The following is a 16,076-nucleotide window of genomic DNA, read 5'->3' as shown; positions in this document are numbered from 1 at the left end:
TAGAGCTACCTTACCTTCAAGGTACGTAAAACTCGCGCACACTTACACCATGAGACGATCCCCAGGATGGCCACACAGCTTGGGCGAACTTTGAGCAGAGACTGGGTGCTTAACATTGCCACTCTCATCCAAGTGGTGTCATTTACTTCCTTCTCAGTACCTACCTTACTCGATAACCCGTGGTCGCTGCCGTGCCGTTCTCCCAGAATGCCAAGCCTCCAGATGGACAATGTCTGGAAATGCGAGGAGGGGCTATGAGTTCCAACTTCCCGCGCAAAACAAGAGAGAGTAAGGAGGACCACGTTGTTCCTTCAACCATGACTCCTCTTCACACACAAGGACGCACACGACCTCTCTCTATTCGCGGATGCATTGTCCGCTTTTTGTCTATCGCCTCCCACACCTCCGTCTGATCTACCGTCACGGGAGATTCTCCGACGACAGCTCCGACGACGTGCGTCAAACCACACTTGCTAATAATTCTTCCCTTCTGGCCTATCCTCCTCTTCCCTTTTCTTGGTACGACTCGGTCTTCCTGCCTCACATTGCCTTGCCTTAGTCGCAAACAAGTCCGAACCCTATCTCTCCTCGCCCCGAAGTTCAACCGCTTCAGCCGAACAACCTCCTCCTCCTCCTCCTCTTCTTCTTCACCAGCTTTATCCGACCGGCTTGTTGAGATGGCTGTTCCGGTGGGAGGGTATTCTCTTATACTCGTTCGGGAAATATCTTCCATCCGCCCCAAGATAGATAAATCAGTATACGGCGTGGCAGTGTAACACTAACCAACCTCCTTGAAAGCTTGTTGCTACTTATCAACGACGCCAGACGGGAATATGAACCTTCGCCCTGAACTTTGCCCAACTTTATATATCTACGAGACGTGGTTCCTTGTATACAGACCGCAGCCCCGGATAAGCCGCCCAAGGGCCCTAAGGCGGCAGGACGGCAGTGCCGCGTGCGTTCCTTGCGGCTCCGCATCTTATCTTGCCGTAGACCCCTTTTTGTTTCTCCGACTTCGACCTTCCCTCGCAACCTAAAGTAATACCTCACAAGGCAAGTTTTACGTGAAGGTAACCCAACCACCCGGGCAGCTCAGGCGTAGCTTCTCACAGCTTGCTGGGAATTTCTGGGATTAAGTTCGAATTCATCTCCGATCCACCCACGCGGGGTACCCTACCCTACTTACCTTAGCTTCGTACGGATACACGTGTGAATGCATTGTAGGGCCGATGATCTAGTCGGATATGGAGGCACCCTATCGAAACCCCTGGTCGACGTCCGGATATGCTCAGGCAGGTTAAATAGATAGCTGCACACTCCAGGTTCGGCCGACTGTTCGCCGAAGTGGGCAAAATGGTACTCTTTAGAGTTCCGGATAAGTTTCAAGTCATGTGCCATTTTTTGTATAATTCCCTATCCTATCATACTTAATACTACAAACCGCCAGAATAGACGCAATTTTGGAGATCCCCGGTTCCCAGGTCGAATGAATACTCTTGGAACACTCTACTGTCGCCTCAAAATGAATGGGCAACCCCTTCGGGCAACTCCGAGCTTTCTCTACTCCTCGTCGTCATCATCAGCATCTGCCATGCTGGTGTCTGCAGCGGGTTGTGTCTTGTCAGCCTCATCATCAGAGTCTGCGCCCGCTCGATTCTTCTTTGGGGCTTCATCCTCGTCCTCGTCCTCGTCGCTCTCAATGACCCTGCCCCGCCTGGACCGTGAGCTTTGCTGCCGCCTACTGATACCGCCATCCTCGTCGTCCTCCTCATCGGCGTCTCTGTTGTTGTCAACCTCCATCTTGTCATCGTCATCGCCGCCCTTTTCTTCAGCGTCAGAAAGAGGAGAGCTGGCCTTTTCGAGTGCTCTCTCTGCACGGTCCAAGGGATCCTCGTCCTCATCCTCGTCATCGCTGTCGACAATAATCTCCGCAGACTTATACTTGCTGTTCACCGTAGACTCCTTCTTTGTAAGGCGGCGCTTCTTCTTTGTTGGGCGTTCCTCGCCAGAGTCTTCGCCGTCCGTCTCGGTGGCCTTCTTCTTGCGTGATCCTCTCTTGGGACGGCTTTCGCCATCGCCCCTTGGTGCCGCCTTCTTCTTCCTCTTGACCTTGTCGCCAGTCTCGCTGTCGGTTGTCATTTCGGCCTCTTGTCGGGCCTTTTCCTCCTCGGCACGACGCTCTGCAATCTCTCTGTCCCTTGCCGCGATTTCTTCTCTCTCCCTTCTAATCTTCTCCTGTCTCTCGCGTTGCTTGTCGAGAGCCTGTTGGCGTTCCTCCTCTCGTTTCCGGAGCTCGGCCTGACGCTGCTCGAGAGCGGCTTGCAACTTCTCCTTGTTCTTCTCCTCGTACTCCTTTTGGCTAGCGATGGCTCTCTCCAGCTGCTTGCGTTGAGTGTTGCGAGCCATGTTCGCACGCTGCTCGACGTCGTGTTTGGGGTAAGGAGTCTGTGGATGGTTTGCAATCTCGTCGAGAGCAGAGATTGCGGATTCAAGCCCAGTTGCAGCCTCTTGAAGTTGCACCAATGTCCGCTGGTTCTCGTTGAGGGCATAAACGGTAGTTGCCATTTGGATCTGAACGAAGGCTACATTGAACTTGTAGTGAACCTGTTCCGGTGCTGCCTCAAGTGCCTACAAATCATGTTAGAAGCTGTAGATAATATTGCCTGGAGACGGTTGTTTACCTTTTGTGCGTACTTGAGCGCCTCGTGGTACGCGTCCAGGAGCTTCTCGGATCGGCCCTTGTTGAGCCAAGTACGACCCAGACAGGCGAGAATAACGGGATCGTTACCCTTGCCCTCTTTCGACAAAGCAACCTCGTAATTCTCAATGGCCTTGGAGTATTGCCTGAGCTCGGCATAGATGTGGCCCAGGTTGACGTAGACATGTGCATCCTTGATAGTGTCCCGAATCTTGACGAAAATACCCAAGGCCGTCTTGTAATCCTTCTTGTCCTCGACCAACGCAATGGCAATACCCTGTGCTGCGTACGCATTCTTGGGATCCAGAGAAAGGGCCTTCTCGAAAAACTCGACCGCTTTGCTGTATGTGGCGCTCCTCTTGGCCTTGTCACTGTCGCTTTCACGTCGCATCTCTCGAGCTTGGATCAGGTACAAGTTGCCCATGCCAACCAAGGCATAGCGATCATGCTTGTCGTAGTTCTGTAGTGTGTGTTTGTAATGACGGAATTCGTGGTCCTCGTTGATGTTGTGTGGGCGCTTTCTAGAGTGTACCTTGCCCATGTACCAGCCGTACAAGGCTCGAACCTCGAGGTCCTGAGGGTTTTCTTGGTAGAGCTTGGCAACGGCGTCAGGTCCCTCCTTGTTGGGGTTCCTACGGAGCTTGATATACGCAAGTCTGGTCCTGGCGTCGGTATAATCGTCGTGGCGTTTCAGCAAACCTTCGTATACTTCGGTGGCTTTGTCGTAAATACTTTGTGACTCGTAACTTCGACCAAGGTTGAAGCTAATCGTGGTGACCAAAGCATCCGTGTCGATCTCTTGGTCCTTTTCGCCAATCTTCATGCAAGCACCCAGAGCCGCCTCAAACATCTCGCTGGCCTGTTCGTGCTTCTCAGACTGCGAGTAAAAGCAACCGATGTTGTTGAGAAGCTGCGGGGGAAGGAACTTGCGAAGAGCTGCGCGGTTCTCCGCCTCATCTTCGATTCCAGTGGGACGTTCTTCCTCTGGAATTTGGTCGAGTTCTAGCGCCTCAACTTGAAGAAGACACTGCTGAGCTCTCTCGGGGAACTCATGCTCGTACAGACGGGCAAGATTTAACAAGACCGCAGCGTCTGGAGACATCCCCTTCTTGCTGTCCTTCCAAGCACCTCGCACACCCTCTAGAAGTGAAATCGCCTTCTTCATCTCGGCCGACTTATCCTCCTTGCCATCCGCGTCTTCGTTCGCGAAGACTTCTTCCGCGTACAAAGTGCCCAGCAAGATCATAGCTTCGTGGTTCTTGGACTGCTGAATCATCTTCTCCAACCGCAGCTTCGCCTCACCGAGATCGCCTCGGAGCACTGCTAGCTGGGCAGCACCGAACTTCGCGGGCATGTAGCCACGCTCGGCACCGCCACGCGCATCGTCAGCTCGGCGGTAGAAGTCACTGGCGCGTTCTGGGTCGCCAGTGTAATGCTCCTTTCTTGCCAAGAGATACCAGCCGTCACTTGCGATCGCATTAACGTCGGTGTACTGGATGGCCTTGTGTGCGAGCGAGTCTACAGTGCCGAGCTGTTTGCGCGACAGAAAGTAGCCGGCAAAGGTAGCGCATGTCAGCGGCATGTTCTTGTCGAGCTTGAAAGACTTCTGGGTGTACTCGGTCATTGCTTTCTTGTATAGGTGCAGGAACTCGGGACTGTTCGTAGGGATGCGGCTGCTGGCGTCAAGATGGTAGAGACCGAGAAGAATGTTTCCAACCTTGTGCTCGGGGTTGATCTCGATGCATCGCTCCCAAGCAAGTTTAGCATCGTCCTTGAAGCCCAACTGCCAGAAACAACAGCCAATGCCTATCCTCGGATCGGGGTCGACGAAGTTTGGCATCTTCTGCAGAACCTCTTGGTAGCTTGCCAGGGACTCCGGGTACTTTCCGAGTGAAAAGAAGGTTCGCGCCTTGCCCATTACAGCGAGCATATTCTTCCCTTGCGATACTCGGATGGCGTCTTCGAAAGCCTTGAGTGCTGATCGCAACAAGTCCGCCTTTTCAGAGTCCACCTGCCCGTGACCTGTCGCCTTAGGGGTCTGCAGAGACGCTCTAAGCAGCTGCAGAACTCCGCGAGCCAGGAACAGAGGAGGGTACGCCGGGTTGATGCGCGACGCATCGTTTAGCGTAGAGGTCGCCAGTTGCAGGTAATATTCTTTCGTCTTGGCTTCGGAAGCCAGCTCGCCATCGGGCGGCACTCTCGGCGCTTCGCGACTCTTCCACAGATACATCCAGCAGAGGCATCCAATCATGCTAAGCTTTTCTCTGGGGTTGTTGTCGCGCATCGCGTTTCCACCTCGGACCAGCATCTCGATAGCATGGTCAATCTTCTTCTGCTTGGCGTAGGCCAATGCAACGGTCATCCAGTAGGTTCGAGCGGCGCGTTCGTTTTCGAAAAGGGTGCAAAGTTCGGTAGGATCATCGAAAAGCTCGAGAAGATCGATTTCGACGGCTTCGTCTTCGGCTTCGCCTTGAACCGGGACGTCGATGGCGGCTGGGATGTCAGAGAACCGCTTGCTGACTGGCGCGCTGGCTGCGCCATTGGTGCCATTCATCGCGCCGTTCCTGAGGACTGACATTTTGGCGGATGGGAGGCTATGACATGCCTCGGATAAGTTTGGTGATGAAGTGGATGAAAAGTGAGGCAATCCAGAAATTCGGGGGAAGCTGGGATGAGGCTGAGATAGATCAATCCGTCGCGTAGCACTTGCCTGCCACGCCTGCTCAGTCGGCCTTGCATATGGGTCCATAAGAGACGCTAGGGGGGGGGGGTACTCTTGCAGCGCAGCTGTTGACCAACGTTGCTCAAGTTTTGATTGGTCAATCTGCCATGAGATGTCCGTGGTACAGGTGTCGCAGGCCAACTAAGAGCCCTGTGATATGTACTGGATACTTTAATGCTCACTTACACATTCTCATGTCTTCAACTTGCTACAAGATGAGTTATCCTACAAAATAGCCAAGCTTTCCAAGTCAAGATGATTTATTGCAATTATATACGTGAACTTTTCGGATGGTTCTGTCGATATTCGTTCTATGACATGGCCATTGTGCAAGCGAATAAGAATCATATATTGACTGGGAAAGAGGTAAGAGTTCTGGCTCATCACTATGGGCAGAAAAGAAGAGGAAAACTTCTGGTCCTACAACAAATCTTTCGCTAGAAGAACGAGCTTAAACTGCCGATACCTTTAGAATAAATATTGAAATAGGGCTTTGGACAGTTCAATAAGCCAGCGGGGGAAGGAGCAACTGAGGTTGCCCTGGTTGACCAACAGAGGCAGACGCGCCTTCACTGTCAACTTCCCAGCCTACCACATACAAACTTGGTTCTTTCACACCATCGTTCACTTAGGATTTTACTTTCTCGAAAAGTGAGATCGATTTATCTTTGTCTTTTCTTCTCTATCATTTCAGCTGAAAGAGGTATCAAGCCAGCATTCAACCACAATTGCGACCCTTCAAACAGCTTTTATCCTCTTTACAGCTCACCATGCCGGCCATTCCCCAACCCAAAGCTGGGAGAGACAGGGGTGGCGTTTTGGAGGATTCTGTTCACAGTTGGGTCACCAAATTCCTGACAGACCGACAGGTTGAGGAACCAAGCGGTCCATTGCCCCCAGTATCTCCAGTGCCGCCAGGATCTCAAGTTCAGTGTTCTGGATGGGGATGCCTCAGTGAAGCACAGCAGGCTGGGGTTCTTGTCACCATTGTTGTGGTATTCCTATCTCTCTTTCTTGGTCTGATTTTCTTTCTACGATCGAAAAAGAAGCAGGACAATTGGGTTGATGGTGACCTCATCCTTGTCCGGACCAGAAGACGACCGAGACCCAGAAGCCAAGCGGCCTCTATCAAGTCACAGCACTCGCGCTTCTTCTTCAGACATGAGGGACTGGCAGGCACGCAACAGCCTCCTCAAGTATTGATCGCTCATCCGACAATTCTTCATATTTCTCCACCTCCTCCCCTGCCAGTCCCGGTTCCCCTTCCCATGCCAATGCCGATGCCATTCCGACCACCTCGACCGATCTACCCCTATCCGATGGCTTATCAGGCGAACCAGGCAAATCAGTACTATCCGATGAGGGCGCAAGCATTTGGAAACTCTCAAGAGCCCTCCGCAGTCCCGGCATTCCCGATCAATGCCCAGTACCAGCAGCAACCGCAGCCTTATCCTCTAGCCCAGCAACACCCTCATTATCCATGGAAACAGGGGCCTGGCCTTCAGCAAAGTGAGCAGCGCTCTCAACAACCCCCGCGAAGAAGGCTATCACTTGCCCGAAGGCTCTTCAGTCTGTTCAACAACCCAGTCGGTAGAGCGTCGACCATTGCCAGCTCTGACTCGGACTCAACCCGAGCTCCATCCATACGCAGCAGTCACCATTCGAGGACCTCAGCGACATCTGTTGCTACGCCGCCTTCTCCTGAAATGCGGATCAAGAGGACTGCAGCGCATGGAGCAGACGCGATGAGACCGCTTGAAGTGTCTCCCGCGGTTGCCACTGTCCAGAGTGACGACTACGTCACTCCTACAACTATACAGGATGCTTTGTCAGTCCCAGCCAACTCGGGTAGCGAAGTTCAATGTGAACCGCGGGGGAAGGCCGCCACCACCGAGTCTCCGGTCAAGAAACAAGTTCAGGCTGAGCGTGATAATACAAAGACATGTCCGACTTCCATACCGATCTGCGAAGACATCGAAACTGCTGGAACTTATCCTAGTCGCCCTGTCGCCAAGCCCCTTAAGAGGTATGATCTCTCAACTACAGTCATTAATGGAGAGCTGACGAGACACAGTGCCCTAAAGAATGGAAATAAATCAGCTGCAGGAGCCAGATTATGCAATACGAAGAACGATCAGAAGCCCTCGGCCAAAGAAGATAGGTAAGATACATCTCAGCCTGAGCTCTCGATATCTACTGACCTGGCCAGCGATCATGTGGACTTCGCGTCTAGTCGCACCGTCACTTCGCCAATGGCCGCGGAAGCCAGCTCGAGCAAGGGCAAAGAGTAAAGCACTTCTTCATCTTTGATTAGAACCGTGAGCTGATACGATTGATAGAAAGCGGAAGCAGGGGAAATCCGTTGATAAACATAACCCCAAGGAGAACGCAGTCCGCGAAGTTAGTCGAGATCATCCAGACGTCTTAGGTACAGCCGTACATTCTGCCGAGGCGCTGAAGAAGCCAGTACCGGATCCTCAAAGCAGCCCGGTCAAAACAACAGAGAAGAAACATGACCAGAGCTCGAGTCCCAACCAGCACTTACGGAGATTATCGAGTAGAACTGAAGAGCTTCGGTGAGCCACATGAAATGAATCGTTAAAGGAATGACAAGTGGATGCTGACTGATGTTGAGATTCGACGTGTCTTGTTCTGATGTCACGGAGACCAGTGACTCGCTGAGCGACGACTCGCCGCCTCCGTCTCCTCCGAGACCAATCCACCAGGGCGGCGGTAAGTATGCTCCTGAGCAGCTGCGAAGGAAGCCATCAAGAAGAGCGTACTAGGTTACGGTGAAAGACTTATGACTGTGTTTTTGACACGAACGGGCGGCGAAAAAGAACGGTTGATGCACGAAAATGGGGTTCCCTGGAACGACTATGGAACAAGGTTCGGACCTTACGAAGTATCGTGCACTTCAGACAGCGACCTGGTTTCTGGCTAAGGGCTGGCGGTTTTGGTCCCGACAAGATAGGTGGAATAGCATGTGTACCTGGCCACTTGCCTCACCAAAGCTTGTTTAGAACCGATTTAGATAGGTATTGGGGTTAGGAATAAGGGTTCAGATGTGCTGCAAGGATGTAGAGCAATGCAGACAGACGGCTCGTCCATGCCCAATGGAATTCAGAGATTTGTGCAGCTGTGGTTCATAAGATATGCCGAGATGTGCATGAGTTGGAAAGCACAGAGAAGCCCAGCGGGATGTTTACTGCGGTAAAGCAGGGGTAACTTGGTAAGACAGGTATCTGTGTCACTTTGGCCCGTGCGCGATGAAGGTGAGATACCTTGTCCGGGTGCGTATGACAAAAGCAGCAAGCAGCAGAAGCAGGGCCCCCAGGGGAGGTGGCTTCGTCATTGCCTGCTACTCCGGCCGGAAAGGCACTTGCTGCACCCTGGAGCTCACCTTAGTCCAACCTCGCGCAGCCCCGATCACCTCTCCCCACGCTGCCGCCCGACAAGTCTGCTTGTCCGTATCATAACTCTCTTTCAACCGACCTTTATTCCGTCAGCCTCAAGCCTTTCACTTTTTTCTGGGACAGCTTTCAACATTAACCGGACGTTGCGATCATCAACCGCATGCTTGTCGCATGCCGACAGACAAGTGCCTTCCATCATTCCCACCCCTCTTCCCCCCCGCAGCTCCCGGCTCAGCTGCGCATCCCCGATTGCGCATCCCGTTTGAGACTGCAAACCCTTCTGGACGATTGAATATCGACCTATAGCTTTGTTTGCTATTCCTTCCAATCCGACACCGAAACGATGTGGAACGATGAGGATAATAATCCCTATGCCGAGGGCTTTGACCGGAGAGACAGCCTGACTTCCTCTTCTGCCAACCCAGCCTCTCCTACTACCCGTGAGTGTATGTCGCGATTCTACCCCAGCTCAATCCTCGTCGTTTTGAAGATTTCAGAAAATGATGGAAACCATAGATCTGGATGATTCTTCAGACAGTACTGATGCCGACTGGGAGACTCTAGACCAGCGATTCGACATCCCTCAGACCCCGTCGACCACAAGCGATGAGGCTCCTCAGAATCGCTCCCATACCCTCCCAGACAGCGAAGCTGAGAGCAGCGACAATGAGCCGATTGCTAGAGACAGAGGCGATCTTGTCCCGCGCCCCAAGCCCGGCGGCTACGAAAGCCGCGTCGAGCAGATCCTCTGGGAGAATCCGAGCATGACTATTCTCATTACTGATGCAGGAAAGAGCGCGGAGAGCGGTGGAAAATACATTGTCTACACCATCCGGACAGGCGTATGTGGCTGTGCGATGGATCGCTCCCTCGATAGTTGGGGTACTGACTGTTCCATAGAACCTCGAAGTGCGCCGACGATACTCGGAATTCGCGTCTTTGCGTGAGGCATTGACCCGGCTGCATCCCACCCTGATTATACCCCCAATCCCCGAGAAGCATACCATGGCAGACTACGCCGCGAACCCTACGAGCGCAAAGCAAGATCAGCAGATTATCGACCTGCGCAAGCGCATGCTTGCCGTGTTCCTGAATCGATGCCGCCGCATGGAGGAGATCCGAACAGACGGTGTTTGGTGGAGATTCTTGGACCCCAATGCTAGCTGGGTAAGTTGAAAAGATCTTCTCCACAGTGATCCGGTAGCTGATCTATCGCAGAGTGAGGTCCTCCACTCTCATCCAGTCGCCTCAGTGCCCAAGTCAGTCCTGAAGGCGCCACCTTTGGATCCTGCGAACCCTACACCTGCTCACAACTTCCTTCCCGTACCATCAGCTTCCGCTAAGCTCAAGACGACGGGCGGCCCTGGTGTCGATCCCGGCGCGATCGCTGGAACTGGGTCCCATGTCTTTGGCCGATTCCCCCCCGACAGCCACACCCTGAGCGAGCAAGAACTTGACCCTTACTTCATCACATATGAGGCATCGATCAAGGAACTGGAGCAACTGTTGTCGGGGTCCATGGAGAAGGTCAACCGTCGGACCCTGAGCCACCTGTCTGCACTGGCCGCCGATCTTTGCGAACTGGGCTCCAAGTTTAATGCGTTTGCGCTATCAGAACAGGCACCCTCTTTGGGCCCTGCCCTCGAGAGAGTGGGACAGGCGGCCGACTCCTCCTACATCGCTACTGAGGAGCTTTCTGGATCTCTCGGTGCCAGTTTCGCAGAGCCTATGCGAGAGAATGCGCAGTTCGCAGGTGTTGTTCGCAGCGTGCTGAAGTACAGGGTGCTCAAGCGGGTACAGCAAGAGCAGACTAGCGACGAACTCAGCAAGAAGATTGCGCTGCTGGACCAACTAGAGCGCAGCGAGCAAGAGGCCAAGCGCATCGAGCAATATCTCAGCAGCAGCCAGCAAATTGCGCCAGCGCCGAAGCGGTCTACAAGCCTTAGAGAGGCTAACACATCACACCATCAGCGCGAGGGCAGTGCCGAAGACACAGCTTCCATCGACTCCGACTTCCCTCCTACCCATGGCGAGCCGGTCCCGACCGCGACCCAGGGTGTCCCACAGAGAAGCAACTCAACTCCAGGCCATAAGAAGGCCGCGAGCAGCAACTCAATCACGAACAAGATTTTCGGACCGATTCGTCACGCTATTCAAGGTGTAGCTGACGTCGACCCCGAGAGAACTCGTCGTGACATGATTGGAAAGACAAGGGAGAGCATCGAGCAGCTTGAGCAAGCCAAAGTGGTCTCTGAGCATGATGTGAAGGAGGCTAGCGCAAGCATTTTGAAGGACTTAAAGAGATTCCAGGGAGAGAAGGAAGAGGACCTTCGTCGCTACATGGTAAGTTGATTGATCAGTACAGTACTAGGAGCGATACCGTGCTGACCCGATTTATCACAGCTGGCTTATGCCAAGAGCCAAATTGAGTGGGCCAAGAAGAACAAGGAGACCTGGGAGGATGCCAAAGCCGAGGTCGCCAAGATTGACGAAAGTTGAGGGTATATTTGGTTCATTAGGGAGAAAGGGAAAACGCGCAATGATATCAAAACAGACAGGGCTCAGAGGCCTCGAGCTGTTTCCAATAATTTGATGAGGCGTTGAGTCTATCGGGTGGCTGACGTGGGACAAGCAAGACTCATTTGGCGTTTACGAGGGATTCGACATTCGTAAAAGTCATGGGATAGTGAAAGGCAATTAATCAACTCAGTTCAAAGTACTATACTCGAAATACGTCACGTTTGCTAGTGTTTGGCCTCGTTGGTCACAGAGTTGGCCTCAATGAGCGGCTGGATCTCTCTCGCAAGCCTTGTCGATGAGGCTGTAAGAGGTATCTGTTTTAGGCAGAGCCTTCGAATCCTGTGAAGAGCTCATTTATCCAGGATGTGAATTCTGAGAGACCACAGAGACGGTGTTGATGCACGGGCGGTCTTATCTCTGTGCCTTATCGATAAGAGGCCGATAAAGCTCCGAGACTTTGGTGTCGCGAGGCTACCTAGACCAACGGAGGACCGAAACCGACTTGTACATCCTTCTCTCCCCCTTTTGCGCAACACCAGAAAAAAAGGTCCATCCGCAACCATGGATGGCGTACAGGGTCCGCCTCCCGAGGGCCCGATTGCCTCGATCGCAGAACCGGGCATCAAGGCCGACGGTCAACTGCTGTTCGACTTGCGCCGCGAGGTCGCCAATCTTTTGCATCGCAACCAGACCAGCTTCCCCGGCGCGCAGCCCGTCAGCTTCGCGCGGAAACACGTCGATGAGTTACGGAATAGAGAGTGAGTGCTCCTTGTCGCGCCGTTCATACAGGCTCCAGCCTCTGCACACGTTTATTCGGCGAATGCCTTTGGCTACCGGAACCATGATAAACGGAGGCTGGGAGGAATTGGTGATTCGCAACTCTTTTCGCTGACAACTAACGCGCTCGCGAGCGCGACAACAGCTACTATGTTTGCGAAAAGTCAGACGGCATCCGGTACCTGCTATACCTCACGGAAGACGAGGGCCGGGAGATCCACTACCTAATCGACCGGAAAAACGACTACTGGTTCATCAAGAACAGCAGCTTCCACTTCCCGCGCAAGGACGACCTGACCAAATTCCACACGCGCACGCTCATCGACGGCGAGCTGGTCATGGACGACACGGGAAAGGGCACAAAGGAGCCGCGGTTCCTCGTCTTTGATTGCCTCGTGCTGGACGGACAGGATCTGATGTCGCGGACGCTCGACAAGCGGCTCGCCTACTTCAACGAGAACATTTACAAGCCCTACCGTGACTTGTTCAAGCAGTACCCGGAGGAGCGGGATTTCCAGCCGTTCCTGGTGGAGATGAAGGCCATGCAGCTGAGCTACGGCATCGAGATGATGTTTCGCGAGATCTTGCCCAAGCTGAGGCACGGCAACGACGGGCTCATCTTCACGTGCGTCAGTAGCGAGTACAAGCACGGCACCGACCCGCACATCTTGAAGTGGAAGCCGCCGGAAGAGAACACGGTCGACTGCCGGCTGCGGATGACGTTCCCTACGGTGCAGCCGGGGGAAGGGGACGAGGAGGCCGAGGGCCCCTTTGTGGACTACGAGGCCGTGCCGCGGGCGGAGCTGTGGAGTTTTATGGGGGACGGGCGGTATCAGTTCTTTGACGAGGTGCATATTACCGAGGAGGAGTGGGAGGTGTTGAAGGGACTCGGGGACCCGCTCAACGACCGCATCGTGGAGTGTCACAAGGACGACCTGGGCCGGTGGCGGATTATCCGGTTTCGCGACGACAAGTCGGAGGCGAATCACATTTCTACCATCAAGAGCGTCATGGAGAGTATCGAGGACCGGGTTACGGAGAAGGATCTTGCGGAGGCGGCTAAGGGGATCAAGGATAATTGGAAGACGCGGAATGCCAAGCGGTAGTCTTTTTATCGGTTTTTTTTTTTCCTACGCAAAGAGGAAGAAGGGATGAGTGAAGAAGAAGCAGATGAGAGATATGGTCATATTCCAGGGGTGGCGCGGTACGGGGGGTTGAGGAACCATGGCGTGGATGATGTGTGAGTACTGTACGTGTGCGGGTCAGGATTGACGAAGGCGTCTTGGTGTTGTGTTTTATGCAAAAAAAAAAAAAGCCTCCCCAAGCAAGAAACAGAGAATACGGAGGGGAGGTCAAAAGAGACGAGGGCGGAGGTTGAGATATTGCCTCCTTTCACGCAACCCTCATCAATTCTCTACTCTGTCGATGTCCGGCTAGGATGTGAGCATGAACTATTTTGGCGTTTTCTAGCTTATGGGATAAGCGAGGAGGGCATACCGGTTTCCCGGGGGCATGAGAGTGTATCGAGTACCTTTGAAATAAAAAGAGTAATTCATATTGCTAGAAGGGACTCCTTTTTCTTGAAGCGACGCCAACTGGCCAACCCCCATGACCTCTTGTAGGGGAAAAGGGATGCTGATTGCACTCTTTCCTAAACATGACCAAGTTGTATGTGGTGAAATACTTGTTCCACAATCACGAGCCAAAAAGCCCAACAAGGGATGACATGGAAGGTTCCGCACCCCATTGCTCGCTGCCATTCGCTTTTCCTTGATCCAGATGGACGTCTGATTCAGATCTACCAAGGTCTGGGTAATTCCTCCTCGCTGGGTTGGTCTCACTACAACCAGAAAATGTAGACATGGAAATGTCGCGGCAGGTGCTGACATGCTCCGGTCGCCATCCCCGACCAAGGTAATGAAAATGGATGGGTTAAACCGGTGCTCGGCACCTTACCTTAGGTAAGAGCTCCAGCTCTCCCCAACAAACCATCAAGCTCAGGAAACAAGTGTGCGCCGCCCCCCGCACCAGGTAGTAGGTAGTGTCTGAGCAGGCACGGACACTGGGGACTGCCTTCCGTAACCTCGAAGACGTCACGAAAGAAAGCCAAAAGCTTCTCGTTTCTCAGTCTTACATTAGCCCACGCCGTGGGAAATCGATTGTTTGGGCGGCCAAGGGAGGGATGGAATGGCTCAAGGTAGTGCCTATCGAGAGAAGTCCGAAGCTACAACCTTGAAACCATTAATCTGGAGACAAGCTCCCCTCCTACCATCGACCTCAGTTTTTGCTTCAATCCTCAATTTCCTTTTCTTCCTCTCTTCCAGATTTGTCCTGTGGCTCACGATAAATCCAATTGGCGCCTCTGATACAATACGACCACCTCTGCACCGCAATTTTATAATCTACGTAACGTCACGCTTGGAATAATAAGTCGGCCCACGGTTCGGTGCAACAATTGCAGCATCGCCGCCCACCATGATCCTCGGACCGGTATCACTGCTCGACTGTCTGGTCTTTGTCATCTTCCTGACGCCGCAGCTCCTCATCAATGTCGGTTTCTTCCCAACGGTAGTGGTCACTCTGAAGATGCTGCCTTTTCTCGTGTTTCAACTGCCGACGTCCCTGTTCCACGAGCGATATCTACTCAGCCACGATGAGCAGTCGCCTTTTGTGCAGCGCGCGAGTTTCTTCGAAGATTTAGTCATACGCTGCGTGCGTTACGCCTTTGCAAACTTGCCAACCAATATTGGACGTGTCTTCTTTTCAAAGTACATATCTCTGCCGTTTCTGCGGTTTCGAATGCTGCGGCATGGCTATCTCAGGTCACCTGCGACCTGGAGTGAGCACAAGGAAAAGGTGAGTGTAACCTACATCTCAGTGCACAATGGCCGGTGGCTGACTTGAATGATAGGGCCAACACGGCTTCGAAGGGGTTTGGATCCAAAAGGATGCGTCGCAACCGCCCGATATTGTGGTATACTACGCCCACGGAGGCGGTTTCGCCATGGGCTCCGCCTACTTTTATCTCGAGTTTCTTCTGTCGTGGCACTCGTTACTCGTCCAAGCCGGCTACCGGAACCCTGCCATATTCTCTCTCGAGTACACCCTCGTGCCCGATAAAATGTACCCAAGGCAAATGTACGAGACTTTGAGGGGCTATAAGCATGTCCTGAAAAAAGTTGGAGACCCTCGGAAGGTGGTCGTTGCAGGAGACTCAGCGGGAGCAACCCTGATATTGACGCTGTTGCTGGAGCTGGGTCACATGAACGAGGCCCGGGCATTCAAGGAAAAGAGTGACGATTCCACCGCATCTGAAGGTCGAAGTCAGGAGCAGTTGCGTCAAGCCTCAGAGTCCCCGCTTCCAGGGCTTTGCGTCTTGATTTCGCCGTGGGCCAAGCTCATCTCCAACAAGCATGAAAATACGGCCAGCGACTTTCTGGATCGCGACACGCTATGGAAATACGCGGTGCAGTATGCTGGGGCAGCGCATGTCTACGACAAGACCGCGTCGCCTGGGCAGTGCGCCGATCCTCGGGTGTGGGCGGAAGCTAGTCCACTTTGTGGCTTCTTCATCACGTACGGATCAGAAGAGGTGTTCGCACCCGACATCAAGGACCTGATTAACGTCTTGGTCAAAAGTACCGAGGTCGACAGTCGTAGCGAGGATGGCGGGATACACGCCTGGCCCGTTGTTTCGTTATTCCTGTCAAGCACCGAAGACAAGAGACTCAAGGGTCTGCGGACACTCACGTCAGCCATCAGAAAACACATCCAGTAGAAAGCCTATTAAAGGCAGATTGCTGTTTTTAGAAAAAAGTCTGATTAGATCAAGTAAAAACTGTCATAGACCGAGGCACGCCAACCTCGAAACCTGAGTTGGGATAACTCGGTTTCTACAGTTGTGGCCTCTTGGGGTGGTCTCCAGCTGTTTCTCTTCGTTATC

The 16,076-nt window shown here is 53.1% G+C and overlaps 6 protein-coding genes across 6 annotated transcripts; 4 read left to right on the top strand and 2 right to left on the bottom strand.

Moving 5' to 3' along the window:
- Positions 1 to 1,560: 1,560 nt before the first annotated feature.
- CTAM01_05656 (tetratricopeptide) lies at positions 1,561 to 5,276 on the bottom strand (the record flags this gene model as incomplete). The annotated part of the gene is made up of 2 exons (XM_060521686.1): positions 1,561 to 2,628; positions 2,682 to 5,276. 2 exons carry the CDS (start codon positions 5,274 to 5,276, stop codon positions 1,561 to 1,563), a joined length of 3,663 nt encoding a protein of 1,220 aa, XP_060383900.1.
- Positions 5,277 to 6,190: 914 nt separating this feature from the next.
- On the top strand, positions 6,191 to 8,206 carry CTAM01_05655 (uncharacterized protein; the record flags this gene model as incomplete). The annotated part of the gene is made up of 4 exons (XM_060521685.1): positions 6,191 to 7,581; positions 7,630 to 7,707; positions 7,760 to 7,996; positions 8,056 to 8,206. 4 exons carry the CDS (start codon positions 6,191 to 6,193, stop codon positions 8,204 to 8,206), a joined length of 1,857 nt encoding a protein of 618 aa, XP_060383899.1.
- A 973-nt stretch (positions 8,207 to 9,179) lies between these two features.
- On the top strand, positions 9,180 to 11,335 carry CTAM01_05654 (PX domain-containing protein; the record flags this gene model as incomplete). The annotated part of the gene is made up of 5 exons (XM_060521684.1): positions 9,180 to 9,282; positions 9,353 to 9,678; positions 9,737 to 10,003; positions 10,055 to 11,179; positions 11,240 to 11,335. 5 exons carry the CDS (start codon positions 9,180 to 9,182, stop codon positions 11,333 to 11,335), a joined length of 1,917 nt encoding a protein of 638 aa, XP_060383898.1.
- A 582-nt stretch (positions 11,336 to 11,917) lies between these two features.
- CTAM01_05653 (mRNA capping enzyme) lies at positions 11,918 to 13,239 on the top strand (the record flags this gene model as incomplete). The annotated part of the gene is made up of 2 exons (XM_060521683.1): positions 11,918 to 12,114; positions 12,279 to 13,239. The coding sequence occupies 2 exons, from the start codon at positions 11,918 to 11,920 to the stop codon at positions 13,237 to 13,239; spliced, it is 1,158 nt and encodes a 385-aa protein (XP_060383897.1).
- A 360-nt stretch (positions 13,240 to 13,599) lies between these two features.
- CTAM01_05652 (uncharacterized protein) lies at positions 13,600 to 14,022 on the bottom strand (the record flags this gene model as incomplete). Its single annotated transcript, XM_060521682.1, has 1 exon — positions 13,600 to 14,022. The coding sequence occupies one exon, from the start codon at positions 14,020 to 14,022 to the stop codon at positions 13,600 to 13,602; it is 423 nt and encodes a 140-aa protein (XP_060383896.1).
- A 586-nt stretch (positions 14,023 to 14,608) lies between these two features.
- Positions 14,609 to 15,911, top strand: CTAM01_05651 (uncharacterized protein; the record flags this gene model as incomplete). The annotated part of the gene is made up of 2 exons (XM_060521681.1): positions 14,609 to 14,989; positions 15,045 to 15,911. 2 exons carry the CDS (start codon positions 14,609 to 14,611, stop codon positions 15,909 to 15,911), a joined length of 1,248 nt encoding a protein of 415 aa, XP_060383895.1.
- Positions 15,912 to 16,076: the final 165 nt, after the last annotated feature.

The sequence above is a fragment of the Colletotrichum tamarilloi genome (genome assembly GCF_030869305.1).
Source record: "Colletotrichum tamarilloi strain Tom-12 chromosome Unknown Scaffold_14.1, whole genome shotgun sequence".
In the NCBI taxonomy this organism is placed as follows: Eukaryota; Fungi; Ascomycota; class Sordariomycetes; order Glomerellales; family Glomerellaceae; genus Colletotrichum; species Colletotrichum tamarilloi.
The sequence above is the reverse complement of the archived record's forward strand: the minus strand, read 5'-3'. Positions and strand labels throughout refer to the sequence as shown.